Source organism: Neoarius graeffei, chromosome 20 (assembly GCF_027579695.1).
Source record: "Neoarius graeffei isolate fNeoGra1 chromosome 20, fNeoGra1.pri, whole genome shotgun sequence".
Taxonomy (NCBI): Eukaryota; Metazoa; Chordata; class Actinopteri; order Siluriformes; family Ariidae; genus Neoarius; species Neoarius graeffei.
This window is the reverse complement of record NC_083588.1, coordinates 50,902,229-50,918,762: the sequence shown is the minus strand read 5'-3', so window position 1 is coordinate 50,918,762 and position 16,534 is coordinate 50,902,229. Positions and strand designations below refer to the sequence as shown.

Genomic DNA, 16,534 nt, shown 5'->3' with positions numbered 1-16,534 from the left:
ACAAATGTGATGCTCCAGAAACTCAAGCTGCTCAAAGGAAGGTCAGTTTTATAGCTTCTCTAAAGAGCTAAACTGTTTTCAGCTGTGCTAACATGATTGTACAAGGGTTTTCTAATCATCCATTAGCCTTCTGAGGCAATGAGCAAACACATTGTACCATTAGAACACTGGAGTGAGAGTTGCTGGAAATGGGCCTCTATACACCTATGGAGATATTGCACCAAAAACCAGACATTAGCAATGTATAGAGTGGATTTCTGATCTTTCAAAAATAAGGACATTTCAAAGTGACCCCAAACTTTTGAACGCCAGTGTGTGTGTGTATATAATATATATATATATAGAGAGAGAGAGAGAGGCTTGGGGGCATTGGGGGGTAATTACACCTCCTTGGTTTTCAGACTGACAGGCTAAGTGTTTGTGAATGCCAGCCATCAAAATGTAGTTTTGTCTCTTCAGTGATATTATTAATTGTGAATAGTGTGTGGTTCAGTTCATGCAGACCTGAAACTCATATTCAGGCTTAAAGGCCTAAAAAAAAAAAACCGCAGGATTGTGTACTGTTCACACATCCCAGACAAGTCTGCAATGGGTCATACTAAAGCGTGTGGGAAAAGAGGGGTGCATATAGAATTACCAAACACGACAAAGATTTTTCAAACAACCCTAGAATGTTCTCATTCTTATAACAGTTGAAGGTGAGTAAAAATATTCGTAACACACTCCAGATGAATCACTGCAAAATCTTGGAAAATACGTTGCGCGGTTTTTGGACCTCCCCTAAAAAAAGCGGAAATGGTTCGTGCACTCATAGTTGGTCATGTGACTGCCTCTGGATCGCCATTTTCTTTTCTCTTCTCCTCTCAACCGGCGGTTTGTTCTGGTCTGGTCTTGTGTTCCGCTCTGTGGGATTCGTTACTTCGTTCTTAGACTTTCTAAAAGGGTGATACTGCAGAAAGCTTTAACGTTTAGACTCAGGATACTGGTTTTGTTTTCTCCGTGGCTCGTTTGTTTGCGTGCTGAAAGATGTCCGCCACCAACCCCGAGTATTCCCCCTTCTTCGCAGTGATGGGCGCCTCAGCAGCGATGGTCTTCAGCGGTAAGACACACAAACACGGCCGGCGGTTCACCTTTACGGTCGAATTTGTGCTTGTTTTATTCGAGGAGGTCTTTTTGAACCTAAATATCGAGGTGTGAATGTGCTGCGGGTCTGGAAGAGGAGGAGGAGGGGGGAAGGGAAGCAGAGAGAAGGTTTCCATCACGGCACGTGACGTCTTGGTTGACGTAGATACCTTTAAATTATTTATTTAGGTTGGTAGTTTCGTTAAATATACTAAAATCCGGCTACGCGTATTGCGCAAACACAGGTTTATCCAAAAAAAAAAACAAGCAAAAAAAATATCTCTCTCTCTCTCTCTCTCTCTCTCTCTCTATATATATATATATATATATATATATATATATATATATATATAGAATGTTGCTGTGCCAGCTGGCATTAGTTCCTTTCTTAGTAGCGTTTTGAACCAGGACATTTTATTGCATCGATACCGCAGTGAAGCACACTTTTGTTACTACACAACATTAAATGTGCTTGTTTGTTTTAAGATGGTTTATTCTCTGAAGCAGTTCGGTGGTGTATCTAGTGTCCAGTGCGACGGCTTTTACTGTGGTATTTGTTTATTGCACGCCGTTATATAATTTTAAGCCTAATCCTACACGTACAGGTCATCTGTTCTGACTAAAATAAACAATATCCTCTAAGTGTCCTTAGTTTGTTTTTTCTTTCCTCCAGGACAACAGAGCCAGCTTCATCATTGCATAGCACCTTGTGTTTACTGTAATTAATTTTTAACGTCTGTTTTTGTACTTCCTGTACCGGGAGGAAGTGCCCAGTTTTTGGCACGTGACTGCTGGTGCAGATGATGTCACACTACTTCATACTTCCTCGTGCCCTTGGTTTCTTACACCTTTAATGCGGTCTCCTTGGAGTAGTATTTTTAGGTGTATATATAAATATATATGTTTGGTTTTGTTTTTTGTTTTTTTTAGATACAAGGATAGACATTTTGTCAGACTAGGTGTTATGCTGGCATCAGACTATGTAGTATTTTCATCTTTCACAATGTCAGATTTCACCGTGTCCGATTAGTAGGGCTGCACGATATCAGAAAAATATGCGATATTCGATAACATGACTGAATATCTCTATCAATATGTATCACGATAATTAAATATATGTTTTTCTTACCTCTACTTGCCGTTCTGCCCTGTATCTAGCATTTAAAAAAAACACCCAATGCATCGCTTCCATTCCAACATTATTTTTTTATTGGAAAAACATGGCTACACCTGCAATGGTGTCCATCAATCATCTTTAAATCTCTTAATTTTTGTGAGCACAGCAGAAAATGTCTTAAGTTGAAGTAAACAAAAAACTGAAAACTACATTACATTAACATAAAGCATTCAAAATGGCAATTTCAGCGGCTCCCGGGAGATGGTGAGCGACACAGATTCACCATAAACTCAAACACAATCTGTTAATAACACATGCGGGTGAGAGAGCAGTGGTGTGTGTGTGTGTGTGTGTGTGTGTGTGAGAGAGAGAGAGAGAGAGAGGGGTAGCGTGTGTGAGTGAGCGAGCGGTAGTGTGTGTGAGAGGTTGTGTGTGTGTGTGAGAGAGAGAGAGCGCGGTTTTATGTTTTTATGCTTCTGTACAGCAGTGTTTGTCCCAGTGAGCCGCCCCACCACTGTTTTACAGGTACATGTCTTGCAAAGTAGCTGAGTTTGCAGTACATCACCCCTCCTGAATCCAAAGTACTTCCAAATAGCAGACGTGCATTTTTTTTTTTTTTTTTTTGGAAACCAGTTCCTCCTCACACAAGTTTGTCTCACCACACTTGCTCCCGCCTTCCGCCATCACCACGAGGCTTTTACTTGTTTTGCAATAGGGGGCGGAGTTATCCCGCGGCGCTTGTTGACATTCAAATGTGATTGGACGGCACAGAAAAATGTGCCTTTTATCGAAATTTAAGTAATTTTTGCGGTATGTGTATCGCAAACTATGATATCGCGATATCGATACTTTTTCGATATATTGTGCAGCCCTACCGATTAGGCAATCAGTGCTGTAAATTCTTGCCGTGTCTTGGTTAGGAGACTGGCAACACTACAAGTTTGACCCCTGATCAATCATCGTTTGCATTTTTGCATGTCGACAGGGTCAAGGAACATGTTGTAGGTCTTGTCAAATTAGGTAAGAAAATTCCAACATTCTGGACACCACAACGCTGTTCTTTGATTGTGTCACACTACAAGGCCCGTTCCTCTTTCCTGACATCTGTGTTGGGGCCCGGAGCAGGAAATTGGACAGCCATGTCAAAATCCGACAGACTTTGTGTAGTCTGCAATAGGATTTTTTTTTTTTTTTTAAAGTCATTTATTAGTTCTGATTCAGTACCGGAACTCACTAATACACAACTTGTATTTCAGACCAATAGTGGTGTGACCTTGACATTCATGACGATATGCACAGTGCAGTCTGTTTCTGCCTTGTTTGATTGCTCACACCGGTTCACTCCTTATTCTCTGTCCTCAGCACTCGGTGCTGCATATGGCACAGCCAAGAGTGGCACAGGCATTGCTGCCATGTCTGTGATGAGGCCAGAGCTGATCATGAAGTCCATCATCCCCGTGGTCATGGCGGGTATCATCGCCATCTACGGCTTGGTGGTGGCCGTACTCATCGCCAACAGCATTTCAGACAGTGTCCCTCTCTACAGGTAAACCATACATGTTTGTATGCTCATATTCTGTCCTTTTATATGCACGTTATAAATTTCAGCTTGATCACTGGAACCTCACATGCTCCATTAACTGTAGGAGTCGTTTTAGTTCTGTCTGTGGGATACATTTTTATGGTAATGATTTACCACTTCAACAGAATGCTTTTGGAATATGCATGGATTTTTTTGTTGTTGTTTCTTAAAAAAAAAATCAGTCACCATGTTACTCTGTACTATTGGGGCAAAATGGATAATATAACCAAGATGCGGTCCATGCCTCATTTAGGTTTTGAGTAGCTCCAGTCTTGAAAGGCTAGCGTCCTGCACAACTAGGTGCATGGCAAGCTCAATGCCAGGTTTAGTAGGTGTATTAGATCAAATTAATCACTAATCTTTTTAACTGGAAAAGTGCACATCAGTCTTTCATCTGTTGGTTTTCTGTGCAGCAATTTTCATCTCCTGTCAGAATTGATTCACTGGCATTGGGTTTAATCTCATTTTGATCTTTTGGATATTCCACAGTTGTGTCTGAGTAGCAGTACATGCATGATGTCATAGTGTGACATTTTTTTCCATGTTGGAAAATGCATCAACAGAGAGGTCCGCAAGCGCTGGCGACCGGCAGTTTTCTCCACCTATCCAGATGGTCTGTGATGGCTGCTCAGTCCTGGGGGGAGGAGTCTTTCAGTGTTTAGGCAATTTTGATCTAGTCTCCACTGCCCATAACTTGCTGCAAGTTCAATTCAAAATTGTCTTCAATTCAAGTCTAGCATGACTGGAAGCGACACCATATTTACTGATCGATTCTCGTGCTCTGATTGGCTGAGCCTTACCATGTGACCACGCCATAGTGCATGTAGTTATGTTAGGCTGCTGGGCCATAGAAGGTTCACGCTGCACGCTACACACGTGTAAAGAAAAGTGGGCAAACGTAGCATGACTTGCTCTGGGCCATAGAACGGCGTTCACGTTGCACGCTGCACACTTCACGCGTGAAGCGTGACATGAACATGCACACTTTTTTCTAGGCGTGAAGACGGAAATTCCAGTCAATGCATGCGGTCACCGCCGCGCCAGCCAATCAGAACGGGTCTAGGGAGATAACGCTATGCTTTCAGGGGAAAACTTCAGAAAAAATATAATTGAATGGTATAATTGAAAAATAGTTCTTCATCGGGATTGTCAAGCAGATTATAGAATGTTCGGTGAAATTCACCACGGGTTTCTCTCAGAAGGAAGTGTTCTCGGCTCCAAATTCTGTTCCTTTTTCTCTTCCTCTGTCTCAGTAAAAGCAGAATGAGGCAATCGTCGTCATCCGAAGAGTTCATATTGTTGGTTACTCGGTCAAAGTAGAACAGACGCAACACGTGAACATCCAAGCATGAAGTTTAATGGCCCAGGGTCCGGTTCTTCACGTGAACATGCAGCGTGCAGCGTGAACCTTCTATGGCCCAGCAGCCTTACAGAGCCAGGCAGCATACTACAGGGGGTAACTGAGAAAGCCAAGCATGTGCACACCTGGAGGGAAATTTCATACATATTTTGCAAGCACTTCACAGGGAAATGGGTAGTAATTTATTAGCTGAGAATCCACCGGAAGGCATGTAAATTATAATTTTTTTTTTTAAAAGATATTTTTTTGGGCTTTTTTCACCTTTATTGGATAGGACAGTGTAGAGACAGGACAGGAAATGAGCAGGAGAGAGAGACAGGGAGGGATCGGGAAATGACCTCGGGTCGGAATCGAACCCGGGTCCCCGGATTTATGGTATGGCGCCTTAGCCACCTGAGCCACGACGCCTCCAGAAGGCATGTAAATTAAAAAATTTTCTGAGGGTGCATGCTCCCAGGTCCCCCCACCCCCCATAATCATTAGTGCGCCTTTGGCACACCACAGCGACTCTGTCGCCGCAAATTCCAGAGCTGCCTACTACCTTTTAAATGTGTTATGATGTAACGTTTCTTGTTTTCACATTACCATGTTTTATCATGTATATAAAATGTCTGTGTGTAGGAGTTTTCTTCACCTGGGTGCTGGACTGAGTGTGGGTCTCAGTGGCCTTGCTGCCGGCTTTGCCATCGGAATCGTAGGAGACGCAGGAGTTCGAGGCACAGCCCAGCAGCCTCGCCTGTTCGTCGGCATGATCCTTATCCTCATCTTTGCTGAGGTGTTGGGGCTCTATGGGCTTATTGTTGCCCTTATCCTCTCCACTAAGTAAACAGCATTAATAATAATAAGAATAATAATTATACTGATGAACACACACACACACACACACACCAACTCTAACATCCACTTAATGAGAAACATTGAGGTACTACACCACATGAACGGAAGAGAGGGGAGTGTTTGTGTGTATGTATGCGAGTGTGTGTGCGTGCGTGCGCGTGTGTTTGTGCTTGGTGGGCAATTAAATGTACGAGAGCGCTCTCCTCTCGGTGTGTATTATAGTAGCCTGATGTGCGTCTCCTTGTAAATGCACTGTGTAGCTTGTGATAACGTCCTGTTGGTGTTTAGATAGCAGCCCTGACCCTTACTGCTACACTTGTTTGCGTTTTTATTTCATTTCTTTTTTCCCCCCTCTTGGTTGAAGAATAAATCATCCGGGATGGCTGCCTTTTTTTTTTCTTTCCCTTTATTTTGGGACCATTTGCTGATTAATGCTGATATTGAGGACATAACAGTATAAAAAATAAATAAATACAAAAATGCATTTTTCACTGATTATTTATGAAGATTTTGAAAATGTTCATGAAATTAATTGAAAGTCTTTATTGAAATCCCAGTGATCTCTCTATATATAAATAAATAAATGTATCAGAAGTATATATATATCTGTATAGGTAGGTGAATTGCACTGTGGGTAATTTGTGCTTGGAGTTCCTCTGGATGTAATCATCAGTTTCCATGCGAATTCTGTTGTCTGTATTGAAGATATTGGTGTGGAAGTTTACAGAGCGTGCCGTCTGTGAGTGTATGCACGCGTATGTTTGTGTGAATGTGTACGTTTTAATTCTAAGGTGACATTCTTTGAACAACGTGTAGCGTTATACCTGTAGCTACTACTGTTTCTGGTTTGCTTGATGGGCACACACCAGCCCAGCCCGTCCTGTTTCCAAATAAAACTTCCTCAACTAACTTCTGTGTCTAGTTTTGGTTTTATTTGAGTACTTTCATGTTTGGTATTACGGTTTCTTTTTCAGTCACTACTCAAGAGCAATGATGGGTATGTGTGTATATATATATATATATTTTATTTTTTTTTCTAATTGCTTGAGATGCACAAGTATGCGCAATGGGATATGGCGGGGACGTGATGTATAGGTTTTATCAAGCTTACACTTAATACTGCTGAATCGACCACACTGAGATTTACATTCTTACCAAAGATGCCCAGGGGAAAGAAAGATAGTAGTTGGAGGATTTGTGGAAATACATTTTTCACTTGAACATAAGAGATACTGTGCCAAATGTGCTGGATGAGAGATTAGTACATAGTAACTCTGGCAGATGGTAACCTGTGGTTCCTCCACTGAACTATTACACTAAATTGCACCCCCACTACTTCTGCGGCTTTGTTCCTGGCTTACTCAGCCAACAGAGAGGAATATGGCCCTGGTCATACTATTGGTCCCAGTTATGTTGCACAAGGAGTAAAATTGAAACATCCTTGTATGTACTCGGTACTATACTTTTTGATTTCCTAATACCCTAAAGTTAAATCACAGGGAGTGAGAGCTTAATGAGACCTGTGTTATCCAGGCATCTGAATGAAGCAACAAGAAGGCTCTTCTGCTTCAAAGACGAAGATAGTGTAAACTCCATCTATCTGTTATCTGTAGCTGTTTATCCTGGTCTACAGGGTCGCAGGAAAGCTGGAGCCTATCCCAACTGACTATGGGCAAGAGGCAGGGTATGTCCTGGACAAGTTGCCAGGTCATCGCAGGGCTGACACAGAGACAAACCACCATTCACACTCTGAATGGTGGTTTGTCTCTGTGTCAGCCCTGCGATGACCTGGCGACTTGCCCAGGGAGCCACCAATTAACCTAACCTGCATGTCTTTGGACTGTGGGGGAAACCGGAGCACTCGGAGGAAGCCCACGCAAACATGGGGAGAAAATGCAAACTCCACACAGAAAGGCCCTCGCTGGCTGCTGGGCTCGAACCTGGGACCTTCTTGCTGTGAGATGACAGCGCTAGCCACTACACCACCATGCTGCCCTGGTGTAAACTCAGTGTTTCTAAAATTCACTTTACCTAGGCTTGTCAATGATCCAAGCAAGGTAAACACTTTCTTTGTGACAAAACTTGAAAATTTCAGAATCGGAACGCCGGTTACAGAGGCAATTGAAATTCCGGATGTGACAAATAGCCAAATGATCTTTGGTCAAATGGCACATCTTCATATTCTCACTGTTTCAGAAGTCTGTGTGTATTACACCTACAGTGGTGCTTGAAAGTTTGTGAATCCTTTAGAATTTTCGATATTTCTGCATAAATATGACCTAAAACATCAGATTTTCACACAAGTCCTAAAAGTAGATAAAGAGAAGCCAGTTAAATAAATGAGACAAAAATATTATACTTGCTCATTTATTTATTGAGGAAAATGATCCAATATTACATATCTGTGAGTGGCAAAAGTATGTGAACCTCTAGGATTAGCAATTAATTTGAAGGTGAAATTAGAGTCAGGTGTTTTCAATCAATGGGATGACAATCAGGTGTGAGTGGACACCCTGTTTTATTTAAAGAACAGGAACCTATCAAAGTCTGATCTTCACAACACATGTTTGTGGAAGTGTATCATGGCACGAACAAAGGAGATTTCTGAGGACCTCAGAAAAAGCGTTGTTGATGCTCATCAGGCTGGAAAAGGTTACAAAACCATCTCTAAAGAGTTGGACTCCACCAATCCACAGTCAGACAGATTGTGTACAAATGGAGGAAATTCAAGACCATTGTTCCCCTCCCCAGGAGTGGTCGATCAACAAAGATCACTCCAAGAGCAAGGCGTGTAATAGTTGGCGAGGTCACAAAGGACCCCAGGGTAACTTCTAAGCAACTGAAGACCTCTCTCACATTGGCTAATGTTCATGAGTCCACCATCAGTAGAACACTGAACAACAATGGTGTGCATGGCAGGGTTGCAAGGAGAAAGCCACTGCTTTCCAAAAAGAACATCGCTGCTTGTCTGCAGTTTGCTAAAGATCACGTGAACAAGCCAGAAGGCTATTGGAAAAATGTTTTGTGGATGGATGAGACCAAAATAGAACTTTTTGGTTTAAATGAGAACCGTTATGTTTGGAGAAAGGAAAACACTGCATTCCAGCATAAGAACGTTATCCCATCTGTGAAACATGGTGGTGATAGTATCATGGTTTGGGCCTGTTTTGCTGCATCTGGGCCAGGACGGCTTGCCATCATTGATGGAACAATGAATTCTGAATTATACCAGCGAATTCTAAAGGAAAGTATCAGGACATCTGTCCATGAACTGAATCTCAAGAGAAGGTGGGTCATACAGCAAGACAATGACCCTAAGCACAGAAGTCGTTCTACCAAAGAATGGTTAAAGAAGAATAAAGTTAATGTTTTGGAATGACCAAGACAAAGTCCTGAACTTAATCCAATCGAAATGTTGTGGAAGGACCTGAAGCGAGCAGTTCATGTGAGGAAACTCACCAACATCCCAGAGTTGAAGCTGTTCTGTACAGAGGAATGGGCTAAAATTCCTCCAAGCCAGTGTGCAGGATGATCAACAGTTACCGCAAATGTTTAGTTGCAGTTATTGCTGCACAAGGGGGTCACACCAGATACTGAAAGCAAAGGTCCACATACTTTTGCCACTCACAGATATGTAATATTGGTTCATTTTCCTCAATAAATAAATGACCAAGTAGAATATTTTTGTCTCATTTGTTTAACTGAGTTCTCTTTATCTACTTTTAGGACTTGCGTGAAAATCTGATGATGTTTTAGGTCATATTTATGCAGAAATATAGAAAATTCTAAAGGGTTCACAAACTTTCAAGCACCACTGTACATATAAGTTAGACTTTGCCTTCTCAGAGAGCATTTTGAATGACTCCAGTTCTTACTCTCTGAACCATAAGCTGGCATTTGTCCATACTTTACTGGAGAGATGCTATAGCATAGTGACAGAGGAGTAAGGCCCTCAACACTTGTGGCTACCCAGACTGGTCCATCAAAAGAGTCAAGGAGGCCATCCTCACGAAACGGCAGCACAAAAGCAAGCCTAAAAAGCTTGAACAGAAATATCAGGATATGGTTGTGGTGCCTTATGTGAAGGGGCTCAGCGAAGCTTACACCAGGATTTTAAAGTCCTACGGTATTGTCACAGTCAACTGTCCCCTTAAAACCATTAGGAACATCCTTGTCCACCCTAAAGACAAAGTGAACAGAAGATGGAGGTGGTATACTGGATTCCCTGCAAGAATTGCACAGGTGTATACATTGGAGAAACAGGGAGGAAGCTGGGTCAATGACTTAAGGAACATAAAGAGATTGATACCTTCACTCAGGCCACACAGACAAGAGCTGCGAGGAATCGGGCTGGGACCATCATGCATAAGTCAACCGTCAAAGATCATGCTGTTAGTTTTCCCTAACAGCATGATCTTTGACGGTTGACTGGGAGGGGGTCAAGGTGATCGATAGGGAAGCACATAGGCAGACCAGATGGATAAAAGAGACCCTATAGATCTGGAAGACAGACTGCTGCATGAATCAGGATGTAGGGACATACCAACTCAGCCATACATTGGACCAGCTGATTTCTAGGTCACGTGCACCATCCGGCGGTGGCCAGAGACACCAAGCATTAGATGTGATCAAGATGTCATAAGTAAGTGAAAATTTCTTCAGTTGTGTATAAGAATTTTCTTAAGATTAGTAATCAACCAACTGGATGAAACTTTTCGAAATTATCCAGTTCTTACCTGTTGGAACACAGCAGCCTACTAGAAATAAAAAGTTGTTTATGGAAAATATCACATCCGGAACCATGGGTTTGCATTGTGTCTGGTGAGACGGACATTCAACGTGCAACTTGAATCTTACTACACGTTTAAATTATCCACTCTTAGTAGTCCAACCAACAAGAAATTTAGAGGCAATGCCAAACAGGCAAAAACTATGAACGGTTCCTGTCTGGTCCAATATCTGGGTGCAACATGGCATATGGCCAAATGGGAAGCTTTGGGTGACTGTGGTCACCTGGAAATAGATCAGAAAAAAAAATCATTATGCTACCCAAGCTAGTCCTATATGAACACTCTTAGGACATGTGTTTTTGGTGATAAATATCTTCTCATCTCATCTCATTATGTCTAGCCGCTTTATCCTTCTACAGGGTCGCAGGCAAGCTGGAGCCTATCCCAGCTGACTACGGGCGAAAGGCGGGGTACACCCTGGACAAGTCGCCAGGTCATCACAGGGCTGACACATAGACACAGACAACCATTCACACTCACATTCACACCTACGGTCAATTTAGAGTCACCAGTTAACCTAACCTGCATGTCTTTGGACTGTGGGGGAAACCAGAGCACCTGGAGGAAACCCATGCGGACACGGGGGGGTTTCCTCCGGGCACTCCGGTGATAAATACCAAACATGATCTCATAAGAGTTAAGACATGACATTTTTTGGAGTGGGACCAATAGTGTGACCAGGGCCGTATCTGTGTTCCTTTTAATGTTTCACAAAATTCTTCCTTGTTCACGTTTTAAATTCCCGTCTCTTTCCTACTAGTAACAGGAGATTCTGCACCCATCCCCTCCACATATATTCATATTAGTTAGCACCTCTTACCCAGTCTTTCATGGCTGTCTTGTGCAAAGCAGAAGCTGTTCAAAACTCTTGTCCAAGTTCTCGGAGTTCTCACTCTCCTTTTACACTTCCACAATTTAGTAAAGAGATGTGGTCTACGTAAGTGAAAGATGAAGCAATAGAAAAACGTTATAAGGTGTTGGGCAACTGGAACTGCCAGAACAGCTTCAGTACAGCTTTATATAAACTAGATGACCAAAAGTTTGTGGACACCTGATCATCACATCCATATGTGGGTCTTCTTCAAACTTGCAACAAAGTTGGAAGCACAGAATTGTATAAAATGTCTTTGCGTGCTGTAATATTCGAGTGTCTCTCCACTGGAACTAACCTGTTCCAACATGACATCCGTTAAAAAAACATGGATTGCCAAGATTAACATGGAAGAACCCAAATGGTCTGCAAAGAGCCCTTACCTCAACACCACTTCACCACAAACTTTTGGGATGTGGGCTTACTTGCCTGACATCAGTGCCTGACAGCCCCAATCCAAAATCTAGTGGAAAGACTAAACATGGAATGGGATGTTCATAAGCACATATGAGTGTTATGGCCCAGTATGCACAAATTTTTGATTATGTAGACTCTAGTGTAGATTCTACAAGTCTCTGGAACTGTACCAGAAGAATGGACACCATTCTTTCAAAAGATATTCCCTCGGTTTGTGTTTTGATGGTGGTGGAGAGCTCTGTCGAAGACATCAGTCCAGACTATCTCATAGGTGTTCAACTGGGTCGAGGTCTGGTGACTGTAGAAACCACAGAATGGAATAAAGGGGACAAGTGGACCCAAATCATGGCAACAGAAATAAATGTCCCTATAGGTGCTTTCTTTTTTTTCCCCTTTAATTTGTCACCCAAATGTATTTCTGTCTAAATAATAATACTTCTGTGATGTTGCCATGTGTCACAGATGGGAACCCAGAACAAGATGTGGAATATGTGACTACTGGAGTGAAGGGACCAAATGTAAGCTTTTCTCAGGGAGTTGAGAACCTACAGCTTATGAACTGCAACATGCAGCAGCCTTTTAAATTTATGGCATTTGGCAGAAACCTTTATCCAGGGAGACTTCATCTCATCTCATTATCTCTAGCCACTTTATCCTGTTCTACAGGGTCACAGGCAAGCTGGAGCCTATCCCAGCTGACTATGGGCGAAAGGCGGGGTACACCCTGGACAAGTCGCCAGGTCATCACAGGGCTGACACATAGACACAGACAACCATTCACACTCACACCTACGGTCAATTTAGAGTCACCAGTTAACCTGACCTGCATGTCTTTGGACTGTGGGGGAAACCGGAGCACCTGGAGGAAACCCACGCGGACACGGGGAGAACATGCAAACTCCACACAGAAAGGCCCTCGCCGGTCATGGGGCTCGAACCCGGACCTTCTTGCTGTGAGGTGATAGCGCTAACCACTACACCACTGTGCCGCCCCCCAGGGAGACTTATATTTCATTTATAAAACTGAGCAGTTGAGGGTTAAGGGCCTTACTCAAGGGCCCAACAGTGGCAACTGGGCAGTGTTGGGGTTTGAACACATGGTCAGTAGTCAGTAGATCAGTAGTCCAACATCTGAGCTACCACTGCTGTTATACTGTTAGTATTTAGTGTCATATTATTATTGTAATTAGTGAATTTGAATTTATGATATAGTATGTTAGGGTTTTTTTCATGACATACATTTATTTTGAATATCTTTTTTTAATATAGGATGGTTATCATAATTATTATTGGATATTTCACAATAGGATGTTTTAATATTTATAGTTTTTATAGGAATCATAGGGTGTCTTACCACAGGACATTACCATGAGCTACTTTGTGTCTTTGTCCTATTTTATGTTGCTTTTAATCTTGTAATGCGCATTTGATCATATTGATATGTAAATATTTGTGCAATAGAAGCATTTATCCATCCATCCATCCATCATCTGTAGCCGCTTATCCTGTACAGGGTCGCAGGCAAGCTGGAGCCTATCTCAGTTGACTATGGGCAAGAGGTGGGGTACACCCTGGACAAGTCGCCAGCAGGGCTGACATACAACCATTCACACTCACACCTACGGTCAATTTAGAGCCACCAGTTAACCTAACCTGCATGTCTTTGGACTGTGGGGGAAACCGGAGCACCCGGAGGAAACCCATGCGGACACGGGGAGAACATGCAAACTCCGCACAGAAAGGCCCTCGTCGGCCGCTGGGCGTGAACCCAGGACCTTCTTGCTGTGAGACAACAGCACTAACCACTACACCACCGTGCCGCCCAGAAGCATTTATTTATTTTTTTCCATGTCTCTAAGAAAACTTAGAGACATGGAGGTATGCACTAGAGAGAAGGGGAATGAAAGTCAGTTGAAGCAAGACAGAGTATACAGTGGTGCTTGAACGGAAAAGAGGAAGACCAAAGATGAGATTCATGGATGTGATGAAGGAGGACATGAGGACTGTTGGTGAGACAGAAAAAGATACGGAGGACAGGAGGAATATTATCTGCTGTGGCGGCCCTTAAATGGAACAGCTGAAAGAAGATCTCATCTCATTATCTCTAGCCGCTTTATCCTTCTACAGGGTCGCAGGCAAGCTGGAGCCTATCCCAGCCGACTACGGGCGAAAGGCAGGGTACACCCTGGACAAGTCGCCAGGTCATCACAGGGCTGACACATAGACACAGACAACCATTCACACTCACGGTCAATTTAGAGTCACCAGTTAACCTAACCTGCATGTCTTTGGACTGTGGGGGAAACCGGAGCACCCGGAAGAAACCCACGCGGAGAACATGCAAACTCCACACAGAAAGGCCCTCGCCGGACCCGGGGTTCGAACCCAGGACCTTCTTGCTGTGAGGCGACAGCGCTAACCACTACACCACCGTGCCGCCAGCTGAAAGAAGAAGATGATGATGATTATTATTAGTGTTATACAGCACATATTTTCAACATTTTCATATAATTCACGGAGGATTATTTCTCGGCTCACTTTCAACCTACACGTAATCGTCATTCAATCGGAACAAGATTCAGTAGCACATCTCTCCAGATATCCTCTGTGAAGTGTCATAGTAAATCATCTTTTTGCTACGCCAGTATTTTGTTATGGAATAGCCTGCCTAGTCATATACAGAAACTCAGGTACAAACCCCAGTTTCAGTCTCAGGTTAAAGAAGTTTTATTCAATAGTTATTGTTCTCAGGAGTCTTCGGCTTTTATTCGGTATTAAACATTTACTTATTGTCCTTTTATTTTTATTTTGTTGACTATATAATTTTTAACCTCACTTGTTATTGTATCCTCTAACTTTTGTTCCCATATTGATTATATCACTCCTTTTGGACCACGATGGAAATAAGTGCTTGAACTTTATTATCTTACCCATTTCTTCTTCTTCTGGCTGCTCCTGATGAGGGGTCGCCACAGCGGATCTTTCGTCTCCGTTGCTCCCTGTCTTCCGCATCCTTCCCTACCACACCTGCCACTTTCATGTCCTCTCTCACCACATCCATATATCTCCTCTTTGGCCTTCCTCGTTTCCGTGTGCCTGGCAGCTCCATCCTCAACATTCTCCTTCCAACATGCTCTGCATCTCTTCTCAGGATGTGCCCATACCATCTCAGTCTCATCTCCCTTAGCTTAATTCCCAAGCTCTCCACATGTGCTGTCCCTCTGATGTGCTCGTTCCTTATCCTGTCCAACCTCGTCACTCCCATCGCAAACCTTAACATCCTCAACTTTGCCTCCGGTCTCTTCGTTAAGGGTACTATCTCCAATCCATACATCACAGCTGGTTTCACTACTGTCTTATACATCTTACCTTTCACTTTTGCTGGGACTTTCCTATCACAAATGACTCCTGAAATCCTTCTCCATCTCTCTTTCTCACCTCACTATCACAGCCCCCATTTTCCTGCACAGTTGACCCCAGGTACTTGAATTCACCAACTTTCTTTACGTCTACTCCTTGCATCTTCACTGCACTCTCATCCCCATTCTCATTGATGCACATGTATTCCATTTTGCTCCTGCTCACCTTCATTCCTCTTCATTCCAATGCATACCTCCATCTCTCCAACCTCCTTTCTACTTTCACCACATATCACAACATCATCCGCAAACATCATGATCCATTGTGACTCTTGCCTCACTTTGTCCGTCAAGCGATCCATCACTATAGCAAACAAGAAAGGACTCAGAGCAGATCCTTGAAGTCCTACCTTCACCTTGAACCATTCAGTCGTTCCAACTGCACACTGTTCTTGCATCACTCTAATATACTTCTCATTCACTCCACACTTTCTCTTCTCTCAGCACTCTATGATATGCCTTCTCCAGGTCTATCCATCCATTATCTGTAGCCGCTTGTCCTACAGGGTCGCAGGCAAGCTGGAGCCTATCCCAGCTGACTATGGGCGAGAGGCAGGGTACACCCTGGACAAGTCGCCAGGTCATCACAGGGCTAACAATTTAGAGCCACCAATTCGCCGGGTGCTCCGGGGAAACCCACGCGGACATGGGAAGAGTATGCGAACTCCTCGCCGGCTGCTGGGCTCGAACCTTTTCACGGTGAGGCGACAGTGCTAACCACTACGGCACCGTGCTAACCACTACGGCACCGTGCCACCCTTCTCCAGGTCTACAAACACACAATGTAGCTTTCTCTGGCCTTCCTTGTACTTCTCCATTAACATTCTTAAAGCAAAAATTGCATATTGATTGCACGAATATTGTGTTATTGCATTTATTATAATTTTTATACAGTGTCAGCAAGGTGGCCAAGTGGTTAGAGGGCTTGACCGCCAAGCGAACGGTCCCCGGTTCGAGCCTCGCCTCGGACAGTGATCTGGGGCTCGCCTCCTGTCCACCCAGCAGTGAATGGGGACCTG

The 16,534-nt window shown here is 43.3% G+C and overlaps 1 protein-coding gene across 1 annotated transcript; it reads left to right on the top strand.

Annotated features, from left to right (window-relative positions):
• The first annotated feature begins 839 nt into the window (after nt 1–839).
• Nucleotides 840–6,927, top strand: atp6v0ca (ATPase H+ transporting V0 subunit ca). Its single transcript, XM_060901936.1, has 3 exons — nt 840–1,099; nt 3,602–3,785; nt 5,803–6,927. The coding sequence occupies exons 1-3, from the start codon at nt 1,027–1,029 to the stop codon at nt 6,005–6,007; spliced, it is 462 nt and encodes a 153-aa protein (XP_060757919.1). The 5' UTR covers nt 840–1,026; the 3' UTR covers nt 6,008–6,927.
• The last annotated feature ends 9,607 nt before the right edge of the window (nt 6,928–16,534 follow it).